At 40.3% G+C, this 18,894-nt stretch overlaps 1 protein-coding gene across 1 annotated transcript; it reads right to left on the reverse strand.

Annotated features, from left to right (window-relative positions):
- Positions 1 to 9,747: 9,747 nt before the first annotated feature.
- LOC146635436 (uncharacterized) lies at positions 9,748 to 17,475 on the reverse strand. The gene is made up of 7 exons (XM_085350116.1): positions 17,470 to 17,475; positions 15,855 to 15,941; positions 12,849 to 13,065; positions 12,438 to 12,475; positions 12,194 to 12,355; positions 10,406 to 10,501; positions 9,748 to 10,110 (listed from the first exon to the last, which is right to left on the reverse strand). Exons 1-7 carry the CDS (start codon positions 17,473 to 17,475, stop codon positions 9,748 to 9,750), a joined length of 969 nt encoding a protein of 322 aa, XP_085206242.1.
- Between the last annotated feature and the right edge of the window lie 1,419 nt (positions 17,476 to 18,894).

The following is an 18,894-nucleotide window of genomic DNA, read 5'->3' on the forward strand; positions in this document are numbered from 1 at the left end:
TCTGAGCAGATGTCATTTGTTAGAAAGGAACAACTTTTTTGCTTTCCTGCAAATTAAGATATTTCTCGAATGTAATAAAATGTTAGGATCCTGCCCTCCTCTTTAAAGAGCTGTAAAGTGTGTCATAGTGAGGTTAGGATCACTAAGGGGCCCTACAAAATATAAAAAGGCACCAGCAGAAGTGTGTGGGAGCCAATTTTCGTGTCTCTGGGCTTAGATGGAGCTTGTGTCTGAATAAATGTTTGCTCCAAATTTTCAGAGCTAATAAATGCTGCAGCGCTGCAGACATTTCTGTGCACGACTGAGGACACATCTGTCTGTGCTTTATCTTTTTTTCCATCTGTCAATTTGAAACTGTTGTTTTCCTTCTTTGTTGGCTCTCATTTTTCCATTTGTTCCACTGCGCTGTCACATATCACATACTTGTTTTCTTTTCCTCTTACATTTCTGTCTGCTCTTTCTTCATTTGTCTCTCTGTGTTGGCCCTGTTTCACCTGTTCGGCTGTCTGTGACGCGTCTCCTCACAGTGGGCAAGCGAAACAACCACTTTCTTCACAAATGTCCTGCAGGAGTCAAACAGTGAAGCTGCATAAGAATAGCCCTGCTGCTGTGTCCTCATTTAATGTTCATCTTTCAAGCATAGTTTGACATTTCCCGGTTCCCTTCACCATCCCCTTGTTTCTTTCTCACATTTTCTTAGCTAAATGTATGTTTTCTTATTTTTCTTGTTTCCTCTTCTTCCTCATTTTTTGCTTCTCTAACCCCTTGTTTACTTATTTGCTTACTTCTTATCTTCTCTATTGCCTTGTTTTCTTAACCACCATTCACTGTTCTATGTCCTTTTTATCTTCTCTATCTCCTATTTTGCATCTTTACGTACCCTTTTGTTTCCCTAACTCCTTATTTGAATCTTTACCTCCTTGTTTCATTTCCTGCCTCTTTGTTTCCTTCCTCACTTCATTGTTTCCTTTTCTATACATTGCTTCTCTACCTCCTTATTTACTTGTTTTACCTCCTTGTTATCTTCTCTACCCCCTTTTTCTCCTTCAGTATTACCTTTCTGCCTCCTTTTTTAAAACTTTCTTTCTCTGTGTCCTTGTTGGTGTATCATCTTGTAAGTAAATGTTATTTTCGTTTAATCTCAGTTAAACTACTTTTAATCTTTAAGATTTCCTTTCTTGCTGTTTTTATGAGTTTGATGTTTTAGTCCTGTCGGCTTTTCACTGCATCATCCTGACGTCTGTATCTGCTGTTCACTGTTTACTGACATCTGTTGTTGCTTTGTTGGCTGACACTCTCTTTTATTTCCAGCTGTTAATTTCCTCTATTTGAAGTGTTGCAAAAGCTTCCAAGATGTTAGAGCTTTTAATATATGCAAAGATTCATAAGACTCATCAAACAACCTGAATATATTTGGATGCTGTATAATAACATTTTTACTGCAAATTAAGAAGTCTGATTGTAAGTTTAGGCTCTAAAAATACTTTGTCAGGTTTAGGACCAGAAAACTACTTAGCATGGATTAAAATACACTATGCAAGTTGGAAGTGACAGCACCTGTTATGTGTGCCATGTGTGATCCCAGCTGATTTTCCATAACACTTACGGATTATTTTACACCACAGGAATGAGAATGTTTGCAGTGGATTCCTGCTTCACAGGAGTTCAGCTGTAATATCTGCAGCTCCTGAATGTCAGGTTTAGTGCAGAATAGCATTTCCTTTGACACTGGAAAGCTTTGATGGCAACAATAGATGAAGGTGTTTGTGACAGACACAAAGCTACAAACAGCAGACGCTTGTGCCTTTGTGAAAAAGATAACTTAAAGTGCATATAGAGAACTTTTTTTTTATCCCTCAACCACACCGGTGTTTCTTTTGCCAGAGTTTCCACAGTTAGTTGTTCACAAAAAATGTTTTTCTTTCTGTTACAGTCAAGTTTTTTCCTAGAACATTTCTTAACGAGTCTCCAATAACTTGTTAAGAAAGTAGCTATTTAATGATGAATATGACGCCTGTGTTGATATGACTGCTTAGGTTAAAACAGCACATAATACGGAGACACCATGAAAAGTAAAGTAAACATCTTCAAATGTCTTTTCTAAAACCTCTGGAAGAACTCAAGAACAGTAGACATCAGACTAAAAGTACTGTTAAATATTTTATTTCAGATGTGTTCTTGCCTTTGCTCCATAGCCAAGAGCACATTTGAAATAAAATAGAAGAGAAATCAACCTGGAGAATAGTGTTTTACTAAATGAATATTTAATATTTAGTATTTGCCTTACCTGATGGTCTTAAATTACTTTGGAAAGTGTATATAAGGGGCGATTGTGGCTCAAGCGTTGGGAGTTTGCCTTGTAATCGGAAGGTTGCCGGTTCGAGCCCCGGCTCGGACAGTCTCGGTCGTCGTGTCCTTGGGCAAGACACTTCACCCGTTGCCTACTGGTGGTGGTCAGAGGGCCCGGTGGCGCCAGTGTCCGGCAGCCTCGCCTCTGTCAGTGCGCCCCAGGGTGGCTGTGGCTACAATGTAGCTTGCCGTGAATGGGTGGATGACTGGATATGTAAAGCGCTTTGGGGTCCTTAGGGACTAGTAAAGTGCTATATAAATACAGGCCATTTACCATATGAGTGCTAATTATTACTGTCTTTAAATCTATGGATGACAGGAACCCAACATATGAAATCCTCAACATTATCGGAGTTCAAGAAAATAACAAAAACAAAGAACTTCCAAAGATTGAACAGAAAGAAGGAAAGAAGACTACTGTATTTTCTGCACTATACGGCGCACTTAAAATCTGTCAAAAATTTTCTCAAAAATTGACAGTGCACCTTATACTCTGGTCACCTTGTGTATGAAGTCTGGTTGTGCTTACTGACCTAGCTTCCACCTAAATGTAATATAGCATGTTCTGACTGAGAGATTTCTGAGAAAATTAAAATGTACAGCTCTGCTGTCACTTCCAACAGAAATGAAGACAGAAAACTAAACAGCAGTGACGTTTGTAGGGTTACTGAAGTTGGGCTAGCTGGTATATAATGATGTGCTACGTGGTCACTAGCGGCACAGCTATGTTAGCATAACAACATAAACACAGTGAAGCTGGAGGATGAACGCTAACTTTTTTTCCACTCGATAAAAGTTAACGTGAAAGTTCCTGAAGGTTAGGAACAAATGCAATCGCATGTCAGGATGCTATACACGGACCAAACTTCAGTCAGGAGAACAACTGAGAGAATTCATCCACAATACGAGGTTAGTTATTAATATACTGCAACAACATGGGAATAGAGCAGCTGCCAGAGAATTCAACATTAATGAATCAATGGTATGAAAGTGGAGGAAGCAAGAACAGTTCACTGAGTAAAGTTTGATTTATCTGACTGTTTTGTTTCGCTTATAATTCGGTGAGCCTTATGGTCCAAAAAATACGATACCGTAAAAACAAACAAAGAGTGTGAGCTGACCATAAAATAAGTCACTCAATTCAGGACTCCCAACTCCACTAATTAAGGAGAGAAACGCAGCACTCCATTATAACTGGACTGACTGCAATCACTCTCAGACAAACTGGTGAAGGTTTGCTGTGTGACTAATAAAAGCAGACAGATTACCAACATGTTGCAATCCATCCAAGTCGGTTTACACAGATCAGTGCATTAGTTCGTTTGGAATTATTCTCTTTAGAATTGGTGGCAAGATTCAGTTGGAGGGCATCTGGTGGTATCCCGGTCATATTGCAACGGCTTTTTCATCTCTGTTCGCAAGTTTCTGGATTTCTGTTTTTTTTTAAATAAAACAGACTGAACTTGATTTTTTCCATGTTTGGCAATGTTCACATTCTGTTTTAACTTGTTGCTTTTTAGAAGAAGTGCTGCAGACTAATGAAGACGACTAGTGACAAATATTACAAATATTGCAGTTGTTTGAAATGAACGTTGTCTGAAAACTACTGAAGGATTCATTGTGAATGAGTTTATTATCTAAATAAAGTCGCAGATTTAGATGGGGCGTGAAAATATTTCTTCCTGCCATGTGGGGAATGATGTAAAAAGTTTGAGAACCACTGGCTGAAATGAACAACTAGTTATTATGACCTACCAAACTTAACATTTGTTACCTATTCTACAGTAAATCTGTATTGCCTAATATTGCTTTTCCTTTTATTAGAAAAAACAACAAAACATTGAAAAAATGCTGGCATTTTATATTGAGCAGGTTGGAGTTCATAGTAAGGCCCTGTGAGTAAGTCTGGATAAGGTAGATGTATGTGTATAAATTCTCTTTGGGAGTCATCAATCTATCTCTGCTACAAAACAAGCTCAAAAATGAAGAGTTGTCAAATATTTAGTTTAGAATTTTATAGCCTGAGGCTTAACTTGGAGATAACAACAAAGACATCTGTATTCCAACCCCTGACAAGTCATTTATGAATTGGTGTTGGTGGTGAAATCATGAGTCCGTTGAACCTGCGTTTTATTTTCATCGAGGAAGGGCTCTGATGACTTCCTCTTGTGGGAATCATTCAAGAGTTTAACAAATTAAAAGAATGTTTGCAGTTTCATGGTTTCAAAGAAGAGATTTCATGTTGTTTGCTGTTTCAGGATAAGGCTATTTAACAAGCATTTGTTCTGCTCTACGTACTTTGAGCAACACACTGAGTCACTCTGTCTGCTAGCTCAGAAATTAGCTTTCATTTTATGGCCTTCTTTGCTGTTTTAATCAGGTTTTATGGATAGTTTGCTCCTCTGTTTCATATTTTTATTGAGTCATGAAATAAGTTTTTTTCCCTGCCTTGTGGCAAACACAAAAGCCAGTTTTATTTGGAATCATAATAAGCCACTCATGTGAACAGGAGCCATTTTATTCAGCTTCAGGCTGTGAAACTCAAGCAGATTTTAAAGACGGAGAAGAGACTCGTGGAGCAAATATGAAGTTGAAAATAGTGTTAGAGCCTCACATGGATTCGGTTTTGGTAGATTATGAAAATAAGATAATATCTTTTGGCAGAGATAATATTTCCTTAACGCCTTTGCTGTGTTTGCCATCCAAGAACTATGATAAGATGAACTTAAAATTACAGTGATATGGTTTTGTGAGGTCTTTATGATTAGCCAAGAGCTTGTATATAAGGATTTTGAATTTGATTCTAGAGTTAGAAAGAGAAGCCAATGAGGGAGAAATATATTCTCTCTGTATAACCCCTGTTACATCTCTTGTTGTAGCAATGTGGATGAACTGAAGGCTCTTCAGATGTAGTGGAGATATCAAAGCTAGGCACGGCTGTGGCACTGATTCAGTCTTTGAGCACTACGGTCACCCCGGTGTGTCGGCCAGAACACCACTTAAGGCCAAATTGCCCAGAGCATGAAAGAAGGAGAGAGCTTGAGGTTCCGTTTGAGGCACTTTATTGTCACCGCTTGATTTCTGGGGCTGTAACACAGCGGGTGTACATAAGTGTGTGTCTGGGTGTGTGTGTGTGTGGTTTCTTGTCATTTACGCACACCTAACATGCCCCAGGAATCAGTGCACCCCCTCCGGACCAACACTGCTCAGCCGCCATTAAACTGCCCACCTTACTAACCGGATGATGTCACTAGAAGGTGGGCTGGCCCAAACTGACAGAAGACGGAACATTACATGAACTTATATAAACTTATAAACACCAGTAAAACTATTATATGAACTTTGGGGCCTTTTATACATCAGAGAACTTTTAGAAATCCATGATAATATTCAGTGGCGGTCCTAGCCTTTTTGGCGCCCCGGGCGAACACTCCCTCTGGCGCCCCCCCACCACCCCCCACCCACACACACACAAAACATATTAAATATTATACATTAACATAAAACTGTTGTCAGAACCATACTGAATTTCGCCAGAGAAACACACACACACATGAAGAGAGAGAGAGTATGCATTGTATGCAAACAGCTACCAAACAGCCATTATAATTCATCATACATTGAGAACAGGACAAATCAACAACTGACAATCACTAATTAATATTAAAATCTGTAACATAATGTATTGTTTGGAGTTTAGTCTGTTACTGTTACTATTATTACCATATCTTTTTGGAGTAACTGTAATCCACATTATTTCCTTAGTAATAAAGTATTCTGATTCTGGTTGTTTCAGGATGACCTGCCATTATAAAGTGACACATCTGCTTACCTGCATCTTTTGCTCGTTTCTCCTCCTCTTCTTTTCTATTTTTGCTAAACTGAGCACCTGATGGCTTTGAACTTTTCTTGTCCATCTTCCATTGGTTTTAATTTTGGACTGCAGTATGAACACCCATCCCAAACCCGAGGATCACCACAACATAACCTAACAGACCTACACCTTAGTTCACAGATTCACTTTGTCTAAGGTGTATTTCTGGGATTTCACACAACCCAGGATTCAAATCATGAATGGATAATGGGCTTGGATTTACAACATTATGAATGAAATGTGCTCTATCTGGAAGCAGCAGGGTTCTCCTCCCCTTTCGACGGTTTGTGTGTGAGACTTTAAATCATCAAACTGTAAATTATAAATTTTAAATTGTTATTGATCCCTTTACCCCTGGTCCTAAAGTGTATATTTATTTTCTTACTCTTCTTATATTTATTGTTTGTTTATTTGCACTGCTGTAACTGGAGCCTCGTCGTCTCGTCTCTCTATATACTGGACTGTATGTAGCGGAGATGACAATAAAGTTTACTTTGACTTCAGCAGCGAGCAGGCGCACCGAGGGTTCTCGCGCTCACTTTTCGTATATAGAATTTCAAAAAAACATCGGTGCAAATTATAAGTCTGTATCATAATGTCTGGTGTTTTCGTGTTTGTTGGTTTGTTTTTATTTTGTTTTATTATTATTGTTGTTATTAGGGTGCTGCTCCAGCCAGCCAGAGAATCCCCCCTCGCCCCGCCCTCTCCTCCGTGTGCCGCAAGCAGCAGGCGCACCTCGCAAACAGAGGGCGCCCTTACTCCCAGCAAATGGGCAATAGAAAACCGATCGGTGCCTATGCCATTCCCAATATGCGCCGGCTGATGTCGGGGCAGCATGAGTACGAGCAATTTTTTTTTTTGCCGATGCCCGTGACGCCGCCCCGGGCAACCGCCTGTATCAAAAACCGCTACTGATAATATTGAATTCTGACAGTAGACGTTCTAATACATGAACTAGTTTTTTAGAATCACTCTGAGATGTGATGTTTCTAGTGTTGGAAATATTATGCAAATGTATGAAGGCACCCCTAATTGTTCTTTGATGTGCTCACTGAAGGACATATGTTGGCTTGAAGTGACTCCAAGATTCATCACAGTGTTACTGGAGACAAGATTAGAGTACAATAACCTCAGTTTTTTTTTCAATTTAGAAGCAGGAAATTAGAGGTCATCCAGGTCTTTATGCCTTTAAGACATTCCTGCAATTTAACCAGTGGATGTGTGATGGTTATCTGGTTTCATTGACAGACAGAGGTATTCCATGGGGGGCTGTTCCAGGATAGAAATGAAAATGCATACTATGACTTCAAATGCGGCTTAAGGAAGCATGTATAATATAAAAAGAATTGGTCCTAGCAGAGAACCTTGTGGAACTCCATATTTGATCTTGGTCTGTGAAGAAGACTCCCCATTTACACGAACAAATTGGAGTCTATTTAGCATAAGTGACTTAAAAATTTAACCAATGGGGAAGAGCCAAAAAACTGAAATTCTACAGACAGTTTCCCCCTTCATAACAATAGATGAGTGCTACACTGTAAAACCTGACAAGTTAAGTTAACTCAAATGATTTGGGGAAACCGATTGCACCAATTGATTCAAGTTTTGTAACTTAAACAGTTGTGGGTTATTTAAGTACTTTATTAGAGTCCCAAGAACCCAAAGCAAATATGATAATGTAACTCAAATGCATTATGTTTATTTACTCATTGTTTTTAGTATGTTTTAACTTAAACCATTAAATTTGTTGTACTAAGATGCTGTATTTATTCAAACTTATTTAAAGTGCCAGTCTTGGCAGCCGGGGGTGAGTCCGCCAGGGCCTCCGCTCCTGGCCGCCACCCGGCACACAATGCACCCGACCCCTATGGCGCCTCCTGCGGGTGGTGGGCCTGCGGGAGGATGGGCCCATGTCTCCTCTTCGGGCTGTGCCCGGCCGGGCCCCATGGACTAAGGCCCGGCCACCAGACGCTCGCCCTCGGGCACCCTCCCCGGGCCTGGCTCCAGGGCGGGGCCCCGGTAACCCTATCCCGGGCAGGGTAAACTGTTCCCTCGGTGTCCTTTTCATAAGGGTCTTATGAATCGCTCTTTGTCTGTTCGCGAGTGATGGGAGAAGGGAGCCGGAGATCGACAGACGGATTGGGGCTGCAGCTGCAGTAATGCGGACGCTGCACCGGTCCGTCGTGGTGAAGAGGGAGCTGAGTGTAAAAGCGAAGCTCTCAATTTACCGGTCGATCTACGTCCCTACCCTCACCTATGGCCACGAGCTGTGGGTAGTGACCGAAAGAACGAGATCGCGGATACAAGCGGCGGAAATGAGCTTCCTCCGAAGGGTGGCTGGCCTCTCCCTTAGAGATAGGGTGAGAAGTTCGGCCATCCGGGAGGGGCTCAGAGTAGAGCAGCTGCTGCTCCACATCGAAAGGAGCCAGCTGAGGTGGTTCGGGCATCTGACAAGGATGCCCCCTGGGCGCCTCCTGGGTGAGGTGTTCCAGGCATGTCCCACCGGGAGGAGGCCCCGGGGCAGACCCAGGACACGCTGGAGAGATTATATCTCTCGGCTGGCCTGGGAACGCCTTGGTATTCCCCCGGATAAGCTGGAGGAGGTGGCTGGGGAGAGGGAGGTCTGGGCCTCTTTGCTTAGGCTGCTGCCCCCGCGACCCGGCCCCGGATAAAGCGGATGAAGATGGATGGATGGATGGATTATTTAAAGTGTTACATGCTCATATTCAAATTAAGTTAAATTAACTTAAATAGTTGTATTTAAACAACTTAATCCAATTGGGGAAACCGATTGCACCAAATGGTTCAAGTACTATTAACACAAAACCAAGCTATTATTCTTTCCATTCAGTCTTTATTAACTTTAACTGCAGAGAAAATACAGAATGAATACAACCATACTTTCAGTCATAACCTATGACTGCTAAAGCCATTATCAAATAACAAATAATTAGGCATTTTAAAACTTGCGCTTTTAGGGAATTCTGAATGTTTTTTGTAGCATTTTGAAAATCGATTAAATGTACAGAACACAAATTTAGTAATGTAGACCTGATACATAGGTGCACATAAAAAACAATAGTCTAGAGGCAATTAGAGCCATAACAATTACAATTTTAAGTAACATTTAGTATAATAATGAAATCGCATGCACTACAGCAATGCAACTATAGAAAACAGCTGAACTAAGGATGTCACTAACAAAAAGTATTCTCAAAGGTATTTGTGGCTTCGCAACAGTTTTGCCCAGACCTCGAATCAAGTGAACTGGCACTCATCATACAATTAAAAAATAAAGCATGAAAGTATACTGTACATATTGACTAATTATCAGTTATCTCGCAAAAGATTTCCATGTAACTAAAATGTGTTTTTAGAAATAAGCTTAAGATTACACACTATGTGAAGATTTTTTTCAATCACAAACAAAACGTCAAATATGGATTGTCTCCTTATTCTTAGCTTTCTCCACATTGCCTTTTAGAAAGCTAATTACCCAGAACAAATAAAACTATTGAAGCCATTCACAGATAACTGAAAAAGCACAAATATAGTGACCAGTGAAAAACAAAAATCATCTGCACAAGCTCATTTTTTAGTGTCTGCAATTTTGGTTTTAGTTGCTTTCTCTCATCGTCTAGCTTCAGCAACACTACTTGAATGAACTCAAAAAAGCCAGTACACTTCTTAGGATAGCTCAGATGCAGAGCATATATTAGCCCAAACAAACACACCAGGGCATCAGTCCATGAGTGACGAGTCATAACAACCTGATCTTCAATTTCTATGAACACTTGGCGTGGTGAGAAAGGAACTCCTCCAGGCACCTCCTCTTCATCAACATCAGCAACCAGAGCAATTGTGGCTTCATAGAACTCAATTTCACCCTAAGATATAATACAGAGTGCACAATTATTCATCTGTAATATCTCTGTTAAAAGCATAAATACAAATGGTCAGGCACCTTTCTTCAGTTTTTCAAATTCTATATATCATAACATGTTTTAAGTTGACAGTGAAGGTTCATTTTTCATTCATCCAGGTAGTCAAATCAAGGATGAAAGAAGTTTATAAGTCATTCAACTTCACGTCTTCAACTTTCAACCCAAGTCTAGATGACTTATAAACTCCTTTCAACCTTTTTTAAATTCAAATGTGCAAATTATTGTAATACCAAAGTACCTTGCATGTTTTGAAAATCTCTGAAGAATCCTCTTTGAGGTACATTGGTAGGCCGGCCAGAACTGCTGTTCTAGTTGCATAGATGTCATTTTTGTCCTAAAAAATAAATAAATAAATGTGTATATATATATATATATATATATATATATATATATATATATATATATATATATATATATATATATATATATACACATACACACACATATATACTGGGCAGGGATAGCTCAGTAGGTAGAGTGGTGGCCCCATGATCGGAAGGCTACCTTGGCTACCCTGAGGTACCCCTGAGCAAGGTACCGTCCCTACACACTGCTCCCCGTGTAGGGACGGTACACGGGGAGCAGTGTGTACCGTCCCTACACGGTAGGGACGGTACACACCGTCCCTACAGAAGCAGTGGGTGAATGGGTTAAATGCAGAGGAACTGTTTCCCTATGGGGACTAACACGCACACATTACATTACATTATAGCAGCTGGATAGCGTAGTGGTTAGACTACACGCCTTTGGAACAGAGGATCGCAAGTTCGATTCCTGCCTGGGGCGTCTGTATCCAGTAAGGGTCCTAAGGCTAGACCCCCTATGCTAAGCGAGCCTACCGCAGACATGAGCGAGACAAATAAATATGAAGGCATGCCGGCTCGGTGGGCATCGGTGGGCAAGAGACAAAAACAGGGCGTTGTTGGAATGCTACTACGCAAGTAACCCCGGCCGAAGGGGCTACATGAATAGGATGAGGGACCCATGGATTCTTCGATACCCAACATCCACAATGACGGCGAAACAACTAGTAGCTCAGTGTTCCAACATTCGAAAGAAGGGACTGCTCTCACAGCAGAAACCCAAGAAAGAGGAGGGAAACGAGGAACCATCATGGAAGGACAGGCCCCTGCACGGTATGTACCACCGGCAGATAGAGGAGGTGGCTGATATCCAGAAATCCTACCAGTGGCTGGACAAAGCTGGACTGAAAGACAGCACAGAGGCACTAATCATGGCAGCACAAGAACAAGCTCTGAGTACAAGATCCATAGAGGCTGGGGTCTATCACACCAGGCAAGACCCCAGGTGCAGGCTGTGTAAAGATGCTTACAGAGACAATCCAGCACATAACAGCAGGGTGCAAGATGCTAGCAGGCAAGGCATACATGGAACGCCATAACCAAGTGGCCGGCATAGTGTACAGGAACATCTGTGCTGAGTATAACCTGGAAGTCCCGAGGTCAAAATGGGAGACGCCCCCAAGGGTGGTGGAGAATGACCGAGCTAAGATCCTGTGGGACTTCCAGATACAGACGGACAAAATGGTGGTGGCTAACCAACCGGACATAGTGGTGGTAGACAAACAGAAGAAGACGGCCGTAGTGATCGATGTAGCGGTTCCGAATGACAGCAATATCAGGAAGAAGGAACACGAGAAGCTGGAGAAATACCAAGGGCTCAGAGAAGAGCTCGAGAGGATGTGGAGGGTGAAGGTAACGGTGGTCCCTGTGGTAATCGGTGACTCCCAAGCTAGGCGAGCGGCTCCAGCAGATCCCGGGAATAACATCAGAGATCTCTGTCCAGAAGAGCGCAGTCCTGGGAACAGCTAAGATACTGCGCAGGACCCTCAAGCTCCCAGGCCTCTGGTAGAGGACCCGAGCTTGAAGGATAAACCGCCCGCAGGGGCGTGCTGGGTGTTAAAAAAAAACATGTTGTCTCGTGTTATATATATATATATATATATATAAACATAACAATGGCAACTGCCAAGCAAGCAGAATAATAATTAGTATTTTTTAAATACCTGTTTTCCATATGCCAACAAAAGCTGCTCCATCCTTTCACCGACCCGTCCAGTTTTCCTCTTTTTGTAAAGTCCAATCAGCTGAGGAGCATAATCATCCAGCGCAGCATAAAACACATGTGGTAGATTCTTATTGGTGATCCGATGAAATTCAAAGTAGAGCTGAAGAGAATTCCAAAAATATTATAAGCAAAACACAGCATACTATATGAACAGCAAATGTTATATATGTAGTTGTACTTACCTGTGTCTCATGAAAGAGTGCTGGCCATGGTCCCTCGCCTGGCAAAATTTGAGGTTATTGGATGAGGGCGATTAACTTTGTCAGAATGTTGGTATGGAAAGCGCAGAATTGCTCTGTTTAAGTCTTCTAAGTTAAAATATCTCTTAGAAATCAAACCTTTACACAATGTGCCAACTCCACTGAAACAACACCTTCAAACAGGTCATGTAGGAAGTCAGGTGGGAAGCCTGTGACAGGATGAAAGAAAGAGAGATGGTCAGAAGGAACACAGGTGTTTTTAACACCATAGTTTTCCTTAATGTCATCATTCTGAAGCTCTTGCACAATAATTATCATGAGCATCTTTTGTTCTCATTACATAATTCCCTGTAACAGCATTTTCTGTTTGCATTTCTGTTTGGCAAAACCTACAGAAATATGTAGACCTGAAACTCTCATTGAAACCAGCAAGTCCATGGGCAGCAAGGTTGTCTGCCACAACAGAGTAGACAGTGCCTTTAAGACATTCACCAAGAGTCTCAATGTAGACACCTACTTCTTCAAGAGTTTTCAGATCATTTAAGCGTGGTGACAACATTTCCTTACACCCAAACTGGCGTACATCATTGGAATTGCACAGCAGAGCAAGCTGAGTGCAGTGTAGAGCAGAACGAGATTTAACTGGAAAGTTTTCCAGTGTCCAATAAACTGCAAAGACTTTATGTATTTTCTTTGAGGTACCAAGTGGGTTTGTGATCAAAATCATCCACATAAAGTATCATTGACAATTTCTGTCCCTCTTGTGACAGTAGAACATTTTCCTGGTAGTAGGATCCATCACAAAATGACATGAAATGTCCAGGAATCTGTGTGGGTGCTTGTTTAATTTCTTCAAGCACATCTTTTTTTTTCAACAACAATTGCAAAGATGTGAGAATAGGGACATACATATAAGTGTCCTTTGACGATTCAATTAAATACTCCACAGGTTTGACATATGGAAAATTTTCTTCATAATATGATTCCCTCCTCTTTGCTGTAGATAGTGGTCCTTCAGATGTGACACATTTATGTAAAACATTACTATCAGAAACTGCCTGACAAATCTCATCCACCAGTTTGTCCGTATATGTACAGTTGTGCTTTTTCAGTATATCTACAATGGATTTTCTAACCAAAGGTTGTGATAACAAAAACAACTGATCAATATGCTCAATAATCTCCTGTGTTGCTCTCTGGGACACATGGAGAAGGGTCTGCATTTTCAAGAAAAATCCAGCCAGATTGTATTGCAACTGCTCTTCTAAACCCTCAATTCCACTGATTTCACTGGTGGATGCCACTTGATTGTCATCTGATGACTCTATTGAATCAAGCTGCATGTCATCTTTTTGTTCTACATTTATAACACTTTGCACAATGCCTTCATCGTAACTTGTTGAATTTTGGTGGTCTCTGCATTTGTGGGCATTGAAGGTTGAATAGACATTGATTTTAAAATTGCAGTTCTTGAAAGGACATGGGACAGTTTCTTTTTGTTTTAAATGCCCCCTCAGATGGATAAACATTTGGCTTTCAATAAATGGCTGCTTAAAATTACACATAGAGCAACAAAATCCATAATTATTCAAATCTAGATAAGAACCGTCTTTTCTTTGCGTGGGAGTGTGCATTGTTGACATGTATATCTTTAATGAATTAAATGTACTAAATGTACACATGCATGTGTTGTAGAGACAGGGTAAGGGTGAAATTGTGGAGTACTGACCATGGTTGAGCCGATAATGCTTCAACAACATGACTTTTATGACAGTAGAAAAACTAGACAAACTACACAACTTGCAATTCCACATTTTGATACCAAATTGTTTTAAAATCACCTTTACTGGCTGTCTTTAGTGCCGTGCTGGATGATCTCTTGGCATGCTACTGCTCCTTCAATCGTCAGACTGTAATAACACAAAAGCCATGAGGACAGAAAGCTAGCAGAACAGTTTTTACTTTTAGACTTTTACTTCACTTAAAAACAGTCAATCTGAATAACACAAGCTTGGAAAACAGTAAGATTTATTCTTGCACTACAGTTCATTTTCAATTCAGGTTGGTCAACTACTCTATATGTTATAAAATAATAAAGCAATTTTACACAAGTGAAGTACACAATAGGCTAACCCTTGGAAAGTACAGAGTCAGAAACGTTTAGGTTTGGTGCAGTGCAGCTTTGAAAAGGTAAATTATTTCACGACTAAAATGCCACTAACCATCATATTCAAAATTTGTGAAGGCGAACTTGTCCACTAGACTCTTAAAATTAACACTAAATAAATTTTCTACTATTTTCACTGTGTCAAAAGTAGGCTACATTTGAACTTGATAAAGGTCAGAGTCAGAAAAGTCTAAACACTGATTTTACCAAAGGTTTTGTGGCATGCAGTTTGCAAAAATTAGACTACTTACCAACTATTGATTGAAACAAGCCACCAACCGTTAATTTTTTAAATTGTGAAGGCAGACTTCATATAGCGCTAGGCGGGAATTGTGTGCTGGCAAGCTAAGTTACGAGCTACTACAACAAAGTAGTCTGATAAATTACAACGAAGTACAACTAAAACAAAGCAGTCTGATAAATGTACGTTTTGTATGCTAGAAGTAAGCATTAACAAAAAAACATAAAAATAACTTTATCTTGTACTTTCCACTCTCTTGACGAGGCTCCTGTCTCATGGCCGACAAGTCCAGGCAAAACACTGGGGGCGGGGCTGTGGATGATGAATTAGCATAACTTAAACAGTTTAAAGCAACAGTACTTAAAACGTTACAAAAACACAATGTGTACTTATTACAATAAAGTTATTATATCATATGTATACTTTTGGGTCTATCTAACACACTTCATGAAAGTTACTTTAACTATTTTTCAGAACTGAGTAAGAACAACTTACTTCTTTTAGTAAGATGCACTGTTGGGTTTTACAGTGTAGGCTTCATTTCATCAGATTGGACTCACTGAGCTGGACCTCTCAACCTTATTTGTTCTTTTGTTGTCACATGTAGGATTTTTAATGGTAAAAAATGGCTTGAGGTTTGAAAATGTGCAGTCAAACCCAAAAGGTGACACCATCTTTTATATACTACCTGTGGTTGTTCCACAAAATAGCTCAGTTAGTGTACACAGCCACAATTAATGGGTTTTTGTGATGAACATTTAGCAGGCTGTTATGTCTCTTTCACAGTCATTGCTCAGGCTTGTTTGAAAGTCTTTCTGAACTTCACATTAAATGCCAGCGGCAGAGCTCAGAGTAAGTCTGTTTACTCTTACTGTCTGACATGAAACTGTGCTTGTTTGTGCTGTTTGTGGTTTGAGTGACTGCTCGCTGAGTGTCCAGCTCATTACTGATGCTCAGAGGCTTTAATTTACCCCATTTCAGTCTGACTAACCTCCCCCCGTCTGCACACCCAGTACGGAGCATCTGTCTGAGTGCCATCATTAGCTCCGTCTCCATTTACTCTGTGGTGGTTCTCAACCTGACGATTCAAAAAATAAGAAAAATTTAAAAACCACATACAGAGCAGTGATTTCTTTTTTTCATCACCCCACGCTGCCACCTTTTATTGTTTTTTCTTTTTCCCTTCATGGGAACATTCAGATGAGAAATAACATTTTGCTCCGCACCAAAATGGAAAGGTGACACCCGGGGTTACATAATGATTGGTGACAGGAAATTGAAGTCAGACTGGTGTAGACGATTTTTATTTTATTTTTTATTTTTTAAATTATTAAGATAAACACAGCTGGCATTTTTAAACTCTTATTTACTGGAAAAACAGAAAGTATATTTTATTAAAAGTTAGTTCCTGTTTTTGTTATCGATAATTAGCTCCAGAAAACAAGCCTCCAGTTATAAAGTCTGACAAATATTCTGCATTAGAGTATATTTATCCATCCATCCATCCATCTTCAACCGCTTATCCGAGGCCGGGTCGCGGGGGCAGCAGCCTAAGCAAAGAGGCCCAGACCTCCCTCTCCCCAGCCACCTCCTCCAGCTTATCCGGGGGAATACCAAGGCGTTCCCAGGCCAGCCGAGAGATATAATCTCTCCAGCGTGTCCTGGGTCTTCCCCGGGGCCTCCTCCCGGTCTATCCTTTTTCTTAACCACTGATCCAATTCAGGGTGCTCCCCCACAGTGGGGCTGGAGCCTATCTGAGGTCATCAGACTATCACAGGACTAACAACAAGAGACAATCAGTCTCAGTCAGAGTCAAAACTACAGCCAGTTTTGAAAAACCAAGCATGTCTTTGGACCTTATACTCACAAAAAAGGGAATCATTCTCACAACACATAACCTGTCTATATATCTGCGTTTGTGTGTGTATATATATATATATATATATATATATATATATATATATTTAGCAGCACAGGAACAAGCTCTGAGCACAAGATCCATAGAGGCAGGAGTCTATCACACCAGGCAAGACCCCAGGTGCAATCTGTGGTGTAAAGATACACTTTTCATTTTTCTGTGTGACTTTGTCTCACACATCATTGTGGAGGAATTCTAACCAACTCTTCTTTGGAGGTTTTAAACCCAGAACTTTCCAAAGAGATTATATATCTCATGTGGCCTGCAAGTGTTTCTTGATTGCCCAGGAGAACAGAAAAATATTTTTTGGGAAAAAGGTCATTTTGACTGCACTGTTACAACCAAAGTGACCCACCTTTACATGAGTGGGAAAAAAGGATGCTTTTATTCAATCAGGTTAAAAGATTAGGATAAAAAAATGAGGAAGGACTTAATATTTACCAACTTTTTCATATAAAGTTCTATTGTAAGATGCTTTCCAACGAATTAGTCGAAAAATGTTTTGTTGAAGGTAAAAATAATGAGCCTCACGAAAAAGGATCAATAACATTATATTTGTGTTGGGATGAGGGTTTTTTCTGGAGAAACAATCAGTGCCACTATAGATATGTGAGTTTTAAGCATAAAAGCAGAAGATCTAAAATGTAGATAATTGTCAAAAACCAACAGATGATATCACACTGGATACATCCATGTTTGCTATATAGTCACTGTTTTTGACTCATTTTGCTGGGAGCCTAGAGCCTTGCATATATGGTGTGTGTGCATATGCTTGAGTCTTACTGCCATCTCTTTAAAAAAAAGTGTGTTTGTGTGTAGCTGATTTCCATTAAAAGTGCTTCTTCCTCTCTTAAGGGAAAGTCCATCTTTCAGAAACAAAAGGTCACACACCTTAAAAACCTTGGCAATAAAAACACACACATGCACACGCACACACACCTCCACACACAGAGTGGGTGAGCTGTGACATTAAGACAGCAGTGAAAGCTGCCTTTGCCCTCATGAATGCTAACCACTCTTAATCCTCCTCCTCAAGAATCCAGCTGTGCCTGAGTTTCACGATGAAACAAACATTTTTGGATTTAATTTTCCACAGTGTCTATTTTTGAGAGAAAAGGAAATTAAGGCCGTTATACAGATTTGCAAGCTGAATTAAATTTCATGTGTTAATATTGCAGGTAAACAAACATTTTAATTATAAGTATTTATAGTTTTTTTTTTTGTTTGATTGTTTTTTTGTAGGCTATAATTTCATGTTTAAATATAAAAACTAACATAGTGTGATCCTGCTTGGTTTAGAGGACTGTCTGTACTAATGAAAATTAGTGTCTTGGTGTCAGTATGTTGACATGCCACCAAACTCTGGAGATTCAGGCAGGTTTAACAGAAAATGCTGAACTGTTTTGAGAGATGACACGATTGTGATGACACAACTTGCACACTGAATCCAGTCCTCACCCAGTGCTTCAGTCAACTGACAGAATCCAATTCTGGATACACACAGTTGAAAGAGGAATTCTGGCTAACCCTTAGAGATTGGATAGGGAGTTAAGCCATTCAGGATGCTCCTTCACATTGGAAGAAGTCAGATAAAGTATTTAGCGCATGTCAAACTAAAAGGAGATCTTGGGGTAGATTTTGGGAAATGCTGAAGAGATGTCTTTCACCTTGCTTGGGAAGGTCTTAGTATGCACCAGAAGAGCTGGAGAAGGTGTTCAGGCAAAGGAAGGGCTGGGGACTTCTGCTTAGATTGCTCATTGACACTAAGAGAAATACGGTGCAGTGGCTAAATAACTGCCCCTAAACCTAAAAACTTGGTTGTGCTGCCCCTGGGAGAAAGAACTGCAATCAAGCATTTGTGATAATTGGCAGTAAATGTTTCACATCACTGTGGAAGAATTTTGGTCGATATTGGAGGTTTTTCAAGTATGAATTGTCTGAACGGTTAAAAAAATGCTTTGACATGACCTTAAGCAAAGGTGGACTTGCTGGTGTCCCGCTAGATAACCCAAGTATGCTTGAGCTTCAGGGCATGAATTGAGTACAATGATGTCCTTGACGTAGCCGTAGATTCTCCTTCAGGATTTTCTGACAGAGAGCAGAATGAAGTCAT

Source organism: Diplotaxodon limnothrissa, linkage group LG3 (assembly GCF_057381915.1).
Source record: "Diplotaxodon limnothrissa isolate DT_005_m linkage group LG3, D_limnothrissa_male_GT1.1, whole genome shotgun sequence".
Taxonomy (NCBI): domain Eukaryota; kingdom Metazoa; phylum Chordata; class Actinopteri; order Cichliformes; family Cichlidae; genus Diplotaxodon; species Diplotaxodon limnothrissa.